Source organism: Durio zibethinus, chromosome 10, assembly GCF_047325235.1.
Source record: "Durio zibethinus cultivar Kanyao isolate XHJ-2024 chromosome 10, ASM4732523v1, whole genome shotgun sequence".
Taxonomy (NCBI): Eukaryota; Viridiplantae; Streptophyta; class Magnoliopsida; order Malvales; family Malvaceae; genus Durio; species Durio zibethinus.
Window position 1 is genome coordinate 27,189,371 of NC_143171.1, and position 13,539 is coordinate 27,202,909.

General features: G+C 32.4%; 2 protein-coding genes and 1 pseudogene across 4 annotated transcripts; 1 reads left to right on the forward strand and 2 right to left on the reverse strand.

Annotated features, from left to right (window-relative positions):
• Positions 1 to 1,106: 1,106 nt before the first annotated feature.
• Positions 1,107 to 3,785, reverse strand: LOC111291774 (ADP-ribosylation factor-like). Of its 2 annotated transcripts, XM_022883777.2 has the most exons (7): positions 3,744 to 3,785; positions 3,113 to 3,290; positions 2,399 to 2,469; positions 1,933 to 2,052; positions 1,692 to 1,810; positions 1,514 to 1,595; positions 1,107 to 1,341 (listed from the first exon to the last, which is right to left on the reverse strand). In XM_022883777.2, the coding sequence occupies exons 2-7, from the start codon at positions 3,258 to 3,260 to the stop codon at positions 1,336 to 1,338; spliced, it is 546 nt and encodes a 181-aa protein (XP_022739512.1). In that variant the 5' UTR covers positions 3,261 to 3,290; positions 3,744 to 3,785; the 3' UTR covers positions 1,107 to 1,335. The 2 variants fall into 2 exon arrangements, with proteins under 2 accessions (XP_022739512.1, XP_022739511.1); XM_022883776.2 differs by lacking the exon at positions 1,107 to 1,341 and having other exon boundaries at positions 1,487 to 1,595.
• Positions 3,786 to 5,073: 1,288 nt separating this feature from the next.
• On the forward strand, positions 5,074 to 7,938 carry LOC111291773 (peptide deformylase 1B, chloroplastic-like; annotated as a pseudogene). The gene is made up of 6 exons (XR_016345891.1): positions 5,074 to 5,440; positions 5,514 to 5,652; positions 5,915 to 6,107; positions 6,231 to 6,341; positions 7,327 to 7,457; positions 7,545 to 7,938. The product of XR_016345891.1 is annotated as a peptide deformylase 1B, chloroplastic-like (transcript).
• Positions 7,939 to 8,347: 409 nt separating this feature from the next.
• On the reverse strand, positions 8,348 to 10,932 carry LOC111291775 (Pectin lyase-like superfamily protein). The gene is made up of 7 exons (XM_022883779.2): positions 10,623 to 10,932; positions 10,114 to 10,245; positions 9,847 to 10,038; positions 9,678 to 9,722; positions 9,380 to 9,587; positions 9,104 to 9,294; positions 8,348 to 9,013 (listed from the first exon to the last, which is right to left on the reverse strand). The coding sequence occupies exons 1-7, from the start codon at positions 10,842 to 10,844 to the stop codon at positions 8,621 to 8,623; spliced, it is 1,383 nt and encodes a 460-aa protein (XP_022739514.2). The 5' UTR covers positions 10,845 to 10,932; the 3' UTR covers positions 8,348 to 8,620.
• Positions 10,933 to 13,539: the final 2,607 nt, after the last annotated feature.

Genomic DNA, 13,539 nt, shown 5'->3' on the forward strand with positions numbered 1-13,539 from the left:
AACAGACAGATCTTGGATAGTTTATTAAGGTAAAAATGACGTCGTTTTAATCATGTATAAAAAATCGAATTCAGCTTTTTTTTCTTAGATTTCTCTTTTTCCCTTTCTCTCTTCTTCTCTTTTTCTCTCCATCTCTCTCTAGAAACCCAAGAACACCGATTAAATATTCACCAGATTTTAAAAATTTTCGTCGAAATCTAGATTGATTCATCGAAAGCTAGCCAAAAAATTCAACTGATACCGAAATTCATTGAAATTTAAAAAATTTACCAAAATCTGATAATTTTTCAAAATTTTCTATAAATGTTCAATTTATTTTTATTTTTTTTTCTTGATCTTTTTGCTTTTTGCCATATATTTTCTTACTTATCTCTATGTGTATTTTTCTGCTTATGTGTTTCTATTTCTCTAATCTCTTTTCTATGTTTCTTCCCCCCCCCCCCCCAATCAATGTGTTTATTTATAGGAAATAATCAAAAGAGTTTCTAATTAGCTATGAGTCCCTTTAACCAGATTTTTGTATTATCACATAAAATTTATCTTAAAAAAATTAAAACCAACTACAATTCTGCCAACATTCTATGCAGAATCAGCATTATTTTTTTATTTTTTTTTCTTGTTTTTAACTATTATCCCATTATTATCTTAACAAAAAAGCTAAAGATAAAATCAAATGAAAAAAACGAAAAATCAAAAACAAACAAAAAAATAAATAAATGAATAACCAACCAAAAAACATAACATTAAATAAATCAATAAATCATAAAACTAATGAATAATTTAGCCTACAATTTGAACCCTATTGAGCCAGGTCCAATTGCTTCGGACTTGAACCAAATAAGATGTCTATAATAATATAACCTCATTTGCTTTTTGTTAAAAGCATGATCATGGATTTGAAGGTCAAATGATTTCAAAACCACATGAACTGTAAGCATAAGCAAATAATTTCATCAACTCTTGACAGCATCTTGTACCGCTTGATGCACAACAAGAGCACCAGATAAAGGTAAAAATGGAAACTGGGGTTCATCAAAAAATTGAGGCGGCACAGATCATGGACAAATAGAAAATCAGATACTATATCAGATATTGCAGCCAAGAAATAAAAGAAAAACAGTAATAAGCAAGAAATCCCATTTCCAACATGCTGGAGTAATAAAGTGTTGTTTACAACTACTAGTATTTGCAAAAGCAGAGGTCAAACAAACGCGCATATTATATCTAAGAAACATTCTGTCATTACAAAAGTTCATGGATAAAGAGGAAGCTATCCTCTCCAGAGTTGCCAGAGTTCCAACAAGTCTTACTAACAACCAAAACACTGATCCTCCCTCATGCCTGCAAAAAGAAAAAAAAATAAGGTAGATAAGGAATCGCAGAAGCTAATCATAACTTATATATCAAAAAGGAATCAGACCCATGTTGTCAATTCCATCGTATTCAAATTACAAGTGCTTGTTCTACGACAGAACAGATTTTTATACTCAGATTTTGAGGTTTATGCACTTGCCTTGCCAGCGATGTTGTTGGAAAGCCATTCAAGCCCCTCATAGAGGCCTTCTCCAGAAGTTGCACATGTACTCTGGATATACCTATAACAGACACCAAATCGCATCAGAAAATTGCACATAGTGCGAGCGGAAAACATGTGGGAGGGAGCACAAAGAAACAAGAGAGGTAACTTTTACCAGTGGCGCTGGCGAAGAGAATGAAGACCAAGCTTATCAGTTATTTCAGCAGCATTCATTGCATTGGGAAGATCTTGTTTGTTGGCAAATACAAGCAAAACAGCATCTCTCAATTCATCCTGAAAAAAATGTTATCATTCATTTATAAATCCCTTGTGCAGTTGTGCCCAGCATCTGCCTGTGCAAGATAAAGACGAAAAATATTTCTATGGATTTTCCTTAATTTAACTAGGCAACATACCTCATTCAACATCCTGTGCAATTCATCCCTTGCCTCAACAACACGGTCCCTGTCATTGCTATCCACCACGAAAATGAGACCCTGAGTGTTCTGGAAATAGTGCCTCCATAAAGGACGGATCTGTATTTGAAAGAACGTACGTTGGTGACTATACAGAGCTTCAGATAAAAATAGTAGAAAGAAGTAGAATTTCCACCAAGAATATGGCTTCTAGGAGCCCTATATAAACAGCACAAATGCCAAAAAGGATTCTTTTTTTTTTTAACGATTTTCAGCATGAATTATCAGATGGCAGAGTTTTATATTCATATGCATTCTAGAAAATAAGGCTTCATGATTTATCATCTAAACATCATGATATTGATATATGTTGTTGGAGATCCAGGATGAATCAGGGTAAATGACACAAAAGGTTTAACTTATGTTCCTCATAGAAATATACTCCATTAGTTTTTAAGATGCATACCTTGTCCTGACCACCAACATCCCAAACAGTGAAGCTGATGTTCTTGTATTCCACTGTCTCAACATTGAATCCTGCAAAAAAGTGTGAATAGACCTTTAACATTACAGATTTTGGTAAACCACCAAAAGCCATCTCATGAGGAAAAATCAATCCACACAATAATCTCTTTATATCCATCAAGAGAATCAATAAACCTCTAGGCTCGCAGTACCTAAAGAGATGCAACTCTTTGCTGTAATTTCTTTAGAAAACCGTATGGAACAGATAACAACTCACCACTCAACCAACCCAAAAATCATATTTAATAAGTTTTTCTTCTTCAAAGCTATAATGATACTGTTGAAAGTTCACATAAAACATGCAGGAACTCTTGACTTCTCCTTCAAATCTACAAATCATATCAAATCAGGTTCATCTAGAATCATTTTCCCTCCCAATAAAGATAAAACCATAGGGTTCACAAACTGACAATAAAATAACGAACAAGGCCACAATCATGGTAAGTAATCTATAAGGTAATAAGATTCACATACAACAAGCAGTTGAATCAGTGTTAATTATAAATCAAAATGAAATCTTTTGAACCATTTCTTTTGCTTCATAATTACCACAAAGGGAGCAGAATCAATTAGATTAAGAATTCTAAGGCTTTCCATTCCAAAACAACCATCGTTTTTTTTTTTTTCAGGGAGATATGAATTTGCCATAACTCACCAATGGTTGGGATTGTGGTGACAATTTCACCGAGCTTGAGCTTGTACAAAATAGTGGTTTTACCAGCTGCATCAAGACCCACCATCAAAATACGCATCTCCTTCTTGGCAAAAAGCCGGCTAAAGAGCTTTGTAAATGTCAGCCCCATCTCTCTTTTTTCTCTTTCTAGCTCAAAATACTGGCTTTCACATAAAAGGCCAGCAAAAATCATCCGTTAGAAACCCAAAAAAATAAAAACGCATAAAAATAAAAACCCAATGAAATTTGAAACGAAATACATCAACTTGATAGAACAATATCCAAAATTTTCCAACCCAGAAATCTAAAAAAAGACATAAGAATCATCAAACATAGATATCTACAAAAAAAAAAAAAAAAAAAGAGAAAAAAACCCAAACTGGTAAAATGAATCCTAAATTCAGAAACAATAAAATGAACTCAGAAATATTAAAATGAAAACAGATATATCAAATCAAGCTCTGACCAAAAAGAAGTTGATTAAAATTTAGAACAAATCATCCAAAAGAAAATTAAAAAAAAAAAAAAGGAACTTGATGGATCTATTTTACCTGTTTTAATTTTGATAAAAGAAAAAGTTAAATTGCAGAAAAAAGAATTTAATTTGGTTTACCTTTGTGGAGAGCTTGGAAGAAGGATCTGATCTATTTCCCTTGGAGAGTCTCTCCGTTTGTTTCTCTGCTCTTTTATTTATCGTGTTGACCAGATTGGATTCCTTCGATGAATTTATTTTTCTTCAGGGCAGTTCCTGGAATTTCTATGCTTCCCAGGGGCTCACATGGCAATTAAAAAGTTAAATTTAGTAACATAAACCTTTGCTGGGGTTGATTAATTGTACTTATTCACCTAATAATTATGATTTAATTACGATGAATTAGTCTATTTTATTAATAAATGATTATTAGGTAATTTTTTGTATGAAAAAATTCATCTGAGTATAAAAAATAATTATAAATAATAAAATTTAAATTTCAAATTAATTATATCTACTTCTTAAAAATAACTATATATATAAAATAATTAAATTAAATTTTAGATTCATTATTGTAATTTTAACCATCAAAGCTCCTAATCAAATCGAAGGAGAAAAAACATTGTTAATAAGGTTATTACAAAATTCGAACTCGATTTCGCTAATCACTTGAGTCATTCAAACTTAATTTGAAATGAAATATCTTTGCAATCAAGTCTAAATAGGTTAAGAGTAATTTGATTTATTTACATCCCTAATCATAAATGTATAAAATAATTTTTTTAACTCATACCTATTTGTTTAAAAAAATTAAAATAAGAAGAAAAATAGCAAAACGGGGTTAATGATTAAGACCCAAGTATAAAAAAATTTTCTGAATTAAAATAAAAATTATTTTTATTTTATTTTATTATAATCAATTAAGATTTCATATCTATTTTTATTAATTGAATCATTATTAGACAAAAATTGATTAATTGTCCACTATTATTTTTATTTAATTGAGAGCTCAATTGAATGAAAATAAAAATTTAAAGATTTAATTAAGTAAAAATAATTATTTAATGGCTTAATTGAATAAAAATAAATATTTAAAAACTTAATTAATGTAAATTAATAAATAAAATAATTTGATAAAATATAAATATAACAATAAAATAACACTATTTTTTTGATAGTCAAAGGAAAAAAATAAGTGATATGATAATGAAAATTGTGAAGCTAACAAAAATCTTAAGGATCACATAAAATGATAATACCACTTTTATTTTTGTAATAAAAATTTGTAAAAGTAATTACTTCTAACTTATTATTTTCATATATTATATCTTATTAAAAAATATTATAATTTTTACTTATAAAAAATTTTTGACTATTTAAATAAAAAAATTCTAGCCAAGAAAAACCGTTGGCATTGTGATAAAAACCACTGGCTGACCTAAAATTCAGAGAAAAAAGACAAAGAAAATAAAAATCAAATTGCGGCTTACATCAGCAAAATAAATAATTCACAAGGACTAAAACGCAAAAACTCCAAAAAATCTTTTCGAGCACACCAAAAAAAAAAAAAAACCCACTCCTTTTTTGTCAGACACTGATCTTTGTCCGAAAATCTTCAATGGCTTGCGCGAGTGGGCTCCACTTCCACTCTCCTTCTTTAACGCGCGTTTTCGTTCCCACCCTCCACCACTCAACGTCTCTCTCCACAGCATTCCTTCACCGGTTTAACCGTTTCACTTCACCCGCGCGGTTCGTAAACCAAACCATTCCTCAGCTAACCCCGGTCCACGATCAAGCCAAGCGAGGGTTTTTATCTAAATACAAGGAAGTTGCTTCCAGTAAGCAATGAGTCAACAAAAACTGAGTTTTTTATTTTTGTTTCTAAAGTTACTTTTTTTTTTTGTTTTGAAGTGGAGGATCTTCGGTTCGTACCGCCGCTGAAAATAGTGGAGTACCCAGACCCATTATTGAGGAAGACAAATAAACGAATTGATACGTTTGATGAGAATTTGAAGAAACTTGTCGATGAGAAGTTCGACGTTATGTACAAGTAAGTCTTAATTCAATGAATAATATAGTAATTGTTTCCTATAAATGTTAAAAAAAAAAAGAAAATATTGATATGATGCTTTTTTTTTTTTTTGCTGTTTACTTTTGATTTGTGGCTAAAATAATGACCAATTGAAGTATAAATTTGTCTTCACTACTAATTAAAACTTGGGTGATCAATGAAAATTTTTTTTTCTTTTAAAAAAGGAAACTATAGTAATTAGGTGCTTATGAAGAGAAAATTTGTTGGCTTCCTGTTATAGAACTGATGGTATTGGTCTCTCAGCGCCGCAAGTAGGGATTAATGTTCAATTGATGGTGTTTAATCCCGTTGGCGAGCGAGGTCAAGGACAAGAAATCATCCTTGTGAATCCGAGAGTTATAAAATGTTCAAAGAAGACATTGCCGTTTAATGAAAGTTGCTTATCTTTCCCAAGAATCTATGCTGATTTAGAGGTACTTGCAGCAACTGATTCTATCCCTTTACTCTCTTGTTTCATCTTGTGTGTAATTGTATATGATGTATTGTCTCCTTTACTCGCTTGCTTGTGTTTTACTCCTATTCATTTTTGCTTTCAGAGGCCCTAATCTGTAAAGATTGATGCACTAGATATTAATGGTGCGAGGTTTACAGTTGATTTGTCAGGGCTTCCTGCACGTGTTTTTCAGCATGAATTTGACAATCTTCAGGTTCTTTCTTCTGTATAATTGCAATATATTGTTGTTAATTTGTCAATTGTAGTGTAAGGCGCTAGATATTGTGTACTTTTAGATTATATGTATATATTGAATGTTGACTGCTAAACTTTATGCTGCATGGGAGTAGGGTGATGTTAGCCTGTTAGGAGTAAGAATTCAATGTTGAGAACTAAATGCCACACAAGTGTCTCCTTTGTGATGTTGGAGTTTCCCTTCTGTTTTAAGTCCTTTCAGAATTTGTGGAATCTGAATGAACAAGACAAGGCTGTTAATTACATTCCAGCAGTCAGGTGTTTCTTTTGACTTTTGAGTACAGTGGCCTTTACAGTGTTGCCTCAAAACTCTGTATTTGCGAACCCTTGTTCCACAATGCTATAGGGTTAAAGGCATGCCAAAATCCTATTTCCATTTTAAGTACAAGTGGCTCTATTTTGCTGACACTGCATGTCGCACAGAAAACTATTAGTGGGTCAATGGTTATATATCCTATGTAGGTCAAAACTGAGTTCGCTGATAATACCAGTCTAAGTCCTATTTCCTCTTAAAATAGTAGTGTTATGGGCTTATTCATGGTTAAACAAGTAGGAAAGGAGCTTCCGAGAGAGACTCTTTTGTTGCTCTCTAACTCTAATATGTTATTTCAAAATCAAGTTTTATGACATATCACTAAATTCCTTGTGTGACTATGGCTCTTGAATTTGCAGGGTTTTTGACAGAATGACTGATGAAGTTCTTGACAGTATTTGCCCACAGCTAGATGTTAGTACAACTTTCTGTATAATCTTAATATTACCTAACATGATCCGGAAGATTAACCTTTTTTTTTTTTAGCTTTTTAGTTCAGTTACCGTTGGAGAGTGTATCATGAATAACGAGCATTAAATTTTCACCCTTTTTGGTGATATGTGATGGACTCTATGATTGTGGTGCCTAGAGATGAGGTTTTTAATTTGCTTAATACTGTTCCAATTTGCAGGCATTAGAAAGAAGTACAAGGATAAGACTGGACTTCCCAGCCCTGAAAAGGTGGAACCCGGAAAAGGAAGAAAGCTGGTGTTGGTTTTGGAAAATCATGCATGTCTAGAGAGGCATCGTCAATCATGTCAGGTTCATATTAAACAGAAAAAAATTAAAACTTTGATTAGTATTTTGTTATCATTGGATTTTAATCTTCGCGTTATGTTCTATTTTTAGGTGTTAATACATAGAGCAGCAAAATGGTGGGTGTGAATCGTGTGATACTGAAAGTATGGTCGAGGTTGTTAGCAAGACCATAATAGCTTAAATAAAGAACCACAGAATTTTTTAGATGAGATGGATGATACAAGTTGTCAACTTCAGAGAGACTTGTGATGGATATTTCCTTTTTGTAGAGTGATTATCAAGTAGTTATTGTTCATAGGTTACCTTGTTAATTGGAAATGGGAAAATGAAAGTCTACCCTTAGTTTCTCATCCTCATCTACTTTTGTAACTTGCTTTCTTTGACATATACTTTCAAGATATTTCACCCTATGTGACATGTTTTGAGAAGTTTCACATGAATCTCATCCCATCTATTTGGAACCTTATATTTCTTTTCTTTGCTATATTCAAGCTTATTTGCTGAAGTTTGCAATTTATTATGCCGGTGTTCTATCTATCTATCTATCTATCTATATATATATATATATATATATATATATATCACATAGGATGCCACAGTCTAATAATAGGGGAAGGGGTTGTTGGGATTTAAATTTCAGATATGTTGAATGTCACCTTTTAATGTGGTTGTTCAAACTGAGTTAAGCTCTGGGTTCTAGTGTTTTTACCTTTAGCTTGTACATTATTGCCATGCATTGTTGGATACGCAAAGAATGCCTTTCCAATTGTTGTTAAATTGAAAGTTATAGGGAGGAATATCAACCTAGGATGGTTAATGATATGGCATCAGCTAAACCAGTCAACAAATTTATATGTGGTAGGTGCAACCAACAGTTGCAAGGTGCAACAATTGCCAGAATCCAATATTCACTATTCGGTAACTAACGCAAACTACAGGTTTGTCGCTTTTTATCTGATATAGTTTGCTACATTGCCAAGGAAACATAATTTCCTGGAGACAACAATTTGCATTTGACTATACTATGGGCTTCAGTGCTTGTGTCGTTTGCTAAGAATATGGCTACGACTAATTGACTATGACCCTATGAGTATATATGAAAGGCAAAACTCAGCATTCATATTTGTATGGCTACATAATTATCCTATCACCCAAGGCTGTTTTCATCAGCATGATTCAAAATTAGAATGAGTTCCTGCTTTTGATGGTTTCCCAATCTCCAAACAATTGATTGGGGGTTCAGTGGTAGTTTTGAGCTCTCCGTATGTCTCCCAACAGAAGGGTCCGTCGAGATGGTGGTTTTCTTGAACTGATTTTAGCTCAATGGTGCTTAGAGAAACTCCAGTGCATGGCAGGCTATCGCTGCATGCAAAGTGTACAGGTTTCACAGTATAGGTTCCTTGTATATTTACATAGTTTATGCCCGAAACTGCCACAGCTGAAGATTGATTTTTGCAGCTGCCCTTGTCGCAGTAGAATTGATCAATCATGATTGGAATTTCAACTTCTGAAACTTGAATATTTGAGAACATCACTTGTTGTACTGCACCTGAGCCTCCCTGTAATGAGAAACAATAAGACTTTCTTTTAATAGTTTGAGTCTAGCAGGCTCACTGGTAACAAAATTTGTCGATGATCGGGTGTCATACCTGCCATGTCTTTATTCTGACTCCAGTTAATGTGTTCTGCAAAGTGACATCTCGAACAGTGATGTTCGAAACACAGGCTTTGCTGTTGTCCTTTCCAAGTCCTCCAATGCTGATTCCATGACCAGGTCCACATTTCACAGTGTGGATATATACATTTGAGCATCCAGTTTGTATCGATACACAATCATCCCCTGTAGAAGCCGAAAGAAATTTCGCGGTTGGCAAATTGTTCATTTGAGAAGTATTAATGAGCAATGCTTGGACTTTGCATTTTACCACAAGCCAGGTTCGAGCCGGAGATGACCACATCTTGGGAGTTCTGCAGGTGAATTCCATCTGTGTCGGGGCTGTTACCAGGAGATGATGCAGTGAAGTCGGAAACCTGAACGCTTGTGCAAGTATCAAATTTGAGGTGGGTCTGAGGGCTGTTCTGTATAGTTATACCAGTCACTGTTACACCATTACTTCCATAGAATCTTAAAGCCTGCATGCCAAATGACATCACAAATCAGATGCTTTGATCTCAAAATCATGTGTCAGCATGTAAAAATGGAGTGTTAGAGAAAGTGATTACTGTTGGTCTGGTGCCTGGCATCTTTCCCTTCAGCTCAGCATTTACCTGCCAGCATGATTAAATTTGCATAAGAAAACTTTGTTAGCCCTGGTAAAAACAAAAATGGCAATGCCTGCAATGTTATTTCTTTTTACAAGCTATCACATTATAGAAGAAGTCCCCCAGTTACCATGTCATTAGTTGTTGAATCTTCAGCTGTAGGATCAAATGTGGGTGAGTCATTCCACCAGACAGAACCTTGTCCATCAATAGTTCCTTTGCCTCTGATTGTAGTCCCCTTTAGTTTTGTAAATTCAATCCACTGCAAGAGACCTGATCCCCAAACACTAGAACTTGTAGGAGCTATGATCTTGCCATCCAACTACATCACATTATTGTAAGCCTGATGTAAATTCTGATACTTTGCTAAAGTAAAACAAAACCTCTAATAATTTACCTCAAATACAATGTTGGGTTGACAATTGAGGCCTGAGAAGGAGATGGCTCCAACAAGAAATACAGAGCCCGATGGAACCATCATTGTTGATGCCTGTACTTTACAAGCTGCAGCCCATGCTGCTTCGAATGCCTGGCTTGCAATCAAACAGAAGCTTTAATTCTTGATGATTTTGATATAAAAGTTTTACTCCATTTTACATTGTGGGTTCAATAATGAATGGTTGGAGATGAAAATGTAAAAGGTTTTTAAATAAAATCCGAAAAAAAAATTTTTTTTAAGGCTAGAAAATCTTGAAGAGCATAATTTAAACTAGTAAATACAGTTAAAATTTTAAAAGAATGTAACATGCATAAGAAATCATATTTTGCCTTCATGAGGATAAGCATGGTTAGTGTTCTTATACTTATACTATTTTTGGTCCTTTTCATCATGTGTATCAATAATTTTAGAAGCTTATGAATGGGATAAAAATGGCTATCATTGACTGATGCATATGATTTGCACACCTTTGTGTCATCTGTGCGTCCATCACCTTTGGCACCGTAGTCTAACACATTAAAGGTGGCAGTGGCAGAGCTTCCTCCTGCCATTTGTCGGCGAAGACCACTGGCTATGTTCTGCCTCCAGTGCTTGCCTTCCCTACCACTGCAAACTTCAAAGCTTGAAGACCAAAACAACAAGACAATAAGTACAAGAAATGCTACATTTTTAGGATTAACCCTACACATCTTCCTAAATGTTGAACTTGTGATAAAAGACAACGATGGAAAGAGAGATTTTGGACAATTAGAGATACAATGTCTTTCTGGTTCTATGATCCGTGGAGATATCAGATAAGTGAACTGATATATATAGGAAGTTAACCAGTCCAAATTAAAGCTACTATTCACACATGTGCTATACAGTTTATAGGAAGACAAGACTTTGAATATTGTTACCTTTCATTTTCTAAACAAAAATTTCCGTCGTTGAACCCAAACTTTATTACCTTTCATTTTCTAAACAAAAATTTCCGTCGTTAAACCCAAAATTTAATTCAATTAAATAAATATTGTTACTTTTCTGAACAAAAATTTTCGTCGTTGAATCGGGGGGTGTAATCGAGCCGAGTCGAGTCGAATAGTGAGAAACTCGAGCTTGAGCTCGACTCACAACTCGGGGCTCGATACTTGGCTCGAGCTCGATCAAATTTTATTTTTCAAACTCGAACTTGATTCATGATCGAATTCGAGCTACTCGAGTTCGTTCGATTAAGCTCGATTAATATATAAAAATAAGCTCGATTCGTATACTCGACAAAAATTCGATTATTCATGCTCGAACTCGAATTCGAACTCGGATTCGAAATATTTTATTAATTAAAATAATAAAAATATATTTAAATATAAAAGCTCGATTAAGCTCGCGAGCTACTCGAGTCAGATATAAGAATACTTGAATTCGGTTCGATCGATAAGTCGAACTACTCGAGCTCGAGCTTGACTCGATAATAATCGAATCAAATTCGAGTTTTCTTCGAATCGAACTCGAGTAGCTTACGAGTACTAATGTATCATTTACACCTCTAATTGAACCCAAACTTTAATTCAATTTGCTAATACATGTGTTCAACACATAAGATACTGAGGATCTTTTTTTTGGACGAAAAAAGTTTAGAGAAAAGGAAGGTTATTCTATATTTAAGATTAAAGTAAGCCGTTAACTCATTAATAAAATTTATGAATTTTTTAAAATTTTTTAAATTGATAAATTATCAATCAACAAAAAATTGTAGGGATTTGAATTTAGATACTTTGTATTCACGTCTTAAATCTTAATATAATTGGGGGTTCAAACCTGGGAACTTACATATTGTTGCAAGATATTGAGGAATTAAGCAACAAAAATCTAGCATTAATATAGTTGAAATTTTCTAGATTATTATTATTTTTTTAAAGATGAGGGCTCATTTCAAAATCAAGTTTTTGCCTCTTGATTACATAAACTATAGTAAGTATATATTTTCTTTGGTTATGGCTTTTTTGTCGGTCTATTTTAGTATTTGTTATACTATAAAAAAGGAAGAATTAATGTTAAGTATTTATGAAACTAAATGTGATGATTGATCATTTTTATTAGACTTCTCACCTTCTTTCTGTGGTTTAATTGCAAGAATTAATTAAAATTTAATAGTAATTAGCACTATATATATGTGGTTCCAATCCTTGTAAAGGAAGAAGAATGGAAATATAGAATATGGAATACATGTGCTTTTTCTATAAAGGAAGTCATAATTTTAAAAAAAAAATTCATATTGATATTTAAATATTATTTTTTAAATATCGAATTCAGAAGTATGTTTCTTTCACCAATTAGGCCATAACAATAGTTGAAATTTGAAACCTTTATTGAAGTCATAAAAAGTTGAGGTTTATAGTTTGTCAGTAAATTAGGCTTTGAATTTCAAAAGGGCCCATTTGTGGTTTAGATTTCTCATTACAGATATTCCATGATATTGGATAAAGTGTGCAGTAATTGTAGGCTTCAATTAGTTGAAAACTTTGGTATAAAATTATATACATCATTCTCCCACTCCACATGCTCATAGAAATATAATCACACATTCTCACTTACAATTAATTAATTTCAAATTTGATTAGACTAATTTCATGCAAAGTGAATGACATATATATTAACGACTTGACTTTTTTAATAAAAAAATGACAAAAAATAATATTTAATAAATTTAAAATTAAAATTTTAATATTTATAATCTTTACTTTTATTCTTATATTACTACCTAATTTATAAAAGAAAATAATGAAAATTTTGTATTTAATGATTATGTTTTATAATCACATTTCTATAACTCAATTTTTAAATTAAAAAATTTTCTTTCTTTTTCTATTTTATTCTCTCTAGCTTGTGAATATTAATTTTTATCTTGCATAAAGTTTTTTAATTAAAAATTGAAATAAAATTAGTTTAAACGTCATGCATTTAACCCAAAGTCACATGCAAGTCTTAAAAATCTCTATATATCCTAAATTAACGTATGGTCAGGTGAAGAATTGATATGAAGCATGTGGTGTGGGGGCTAAAGTATAATATTTTTGGTGAAAAACAAGCAAGATGTTGAAGGTTTAGATTTTCTTTTGCCTTTTTAAGTTTTCCATTTAGAAGCAATTAGAAAGGGAGACGTGATCGAGTAATGGTTCATACATGCATATATACGTGTATATATATACCATGCAACATTCATGTGTGATACATGCATTTCTCTTATTTCTACGATTCTCTTTCTTTTTTTTTATGTATTTTTTGTGTTGTATATATGTGTTAATTTATCAATATATATAAGTCTAGAATGAAAATATATAACATTTTATTTTCTTTTTTTTTTCAGATTAATGGTTTTTTTATTGAAAACAAAAAACAAGTATA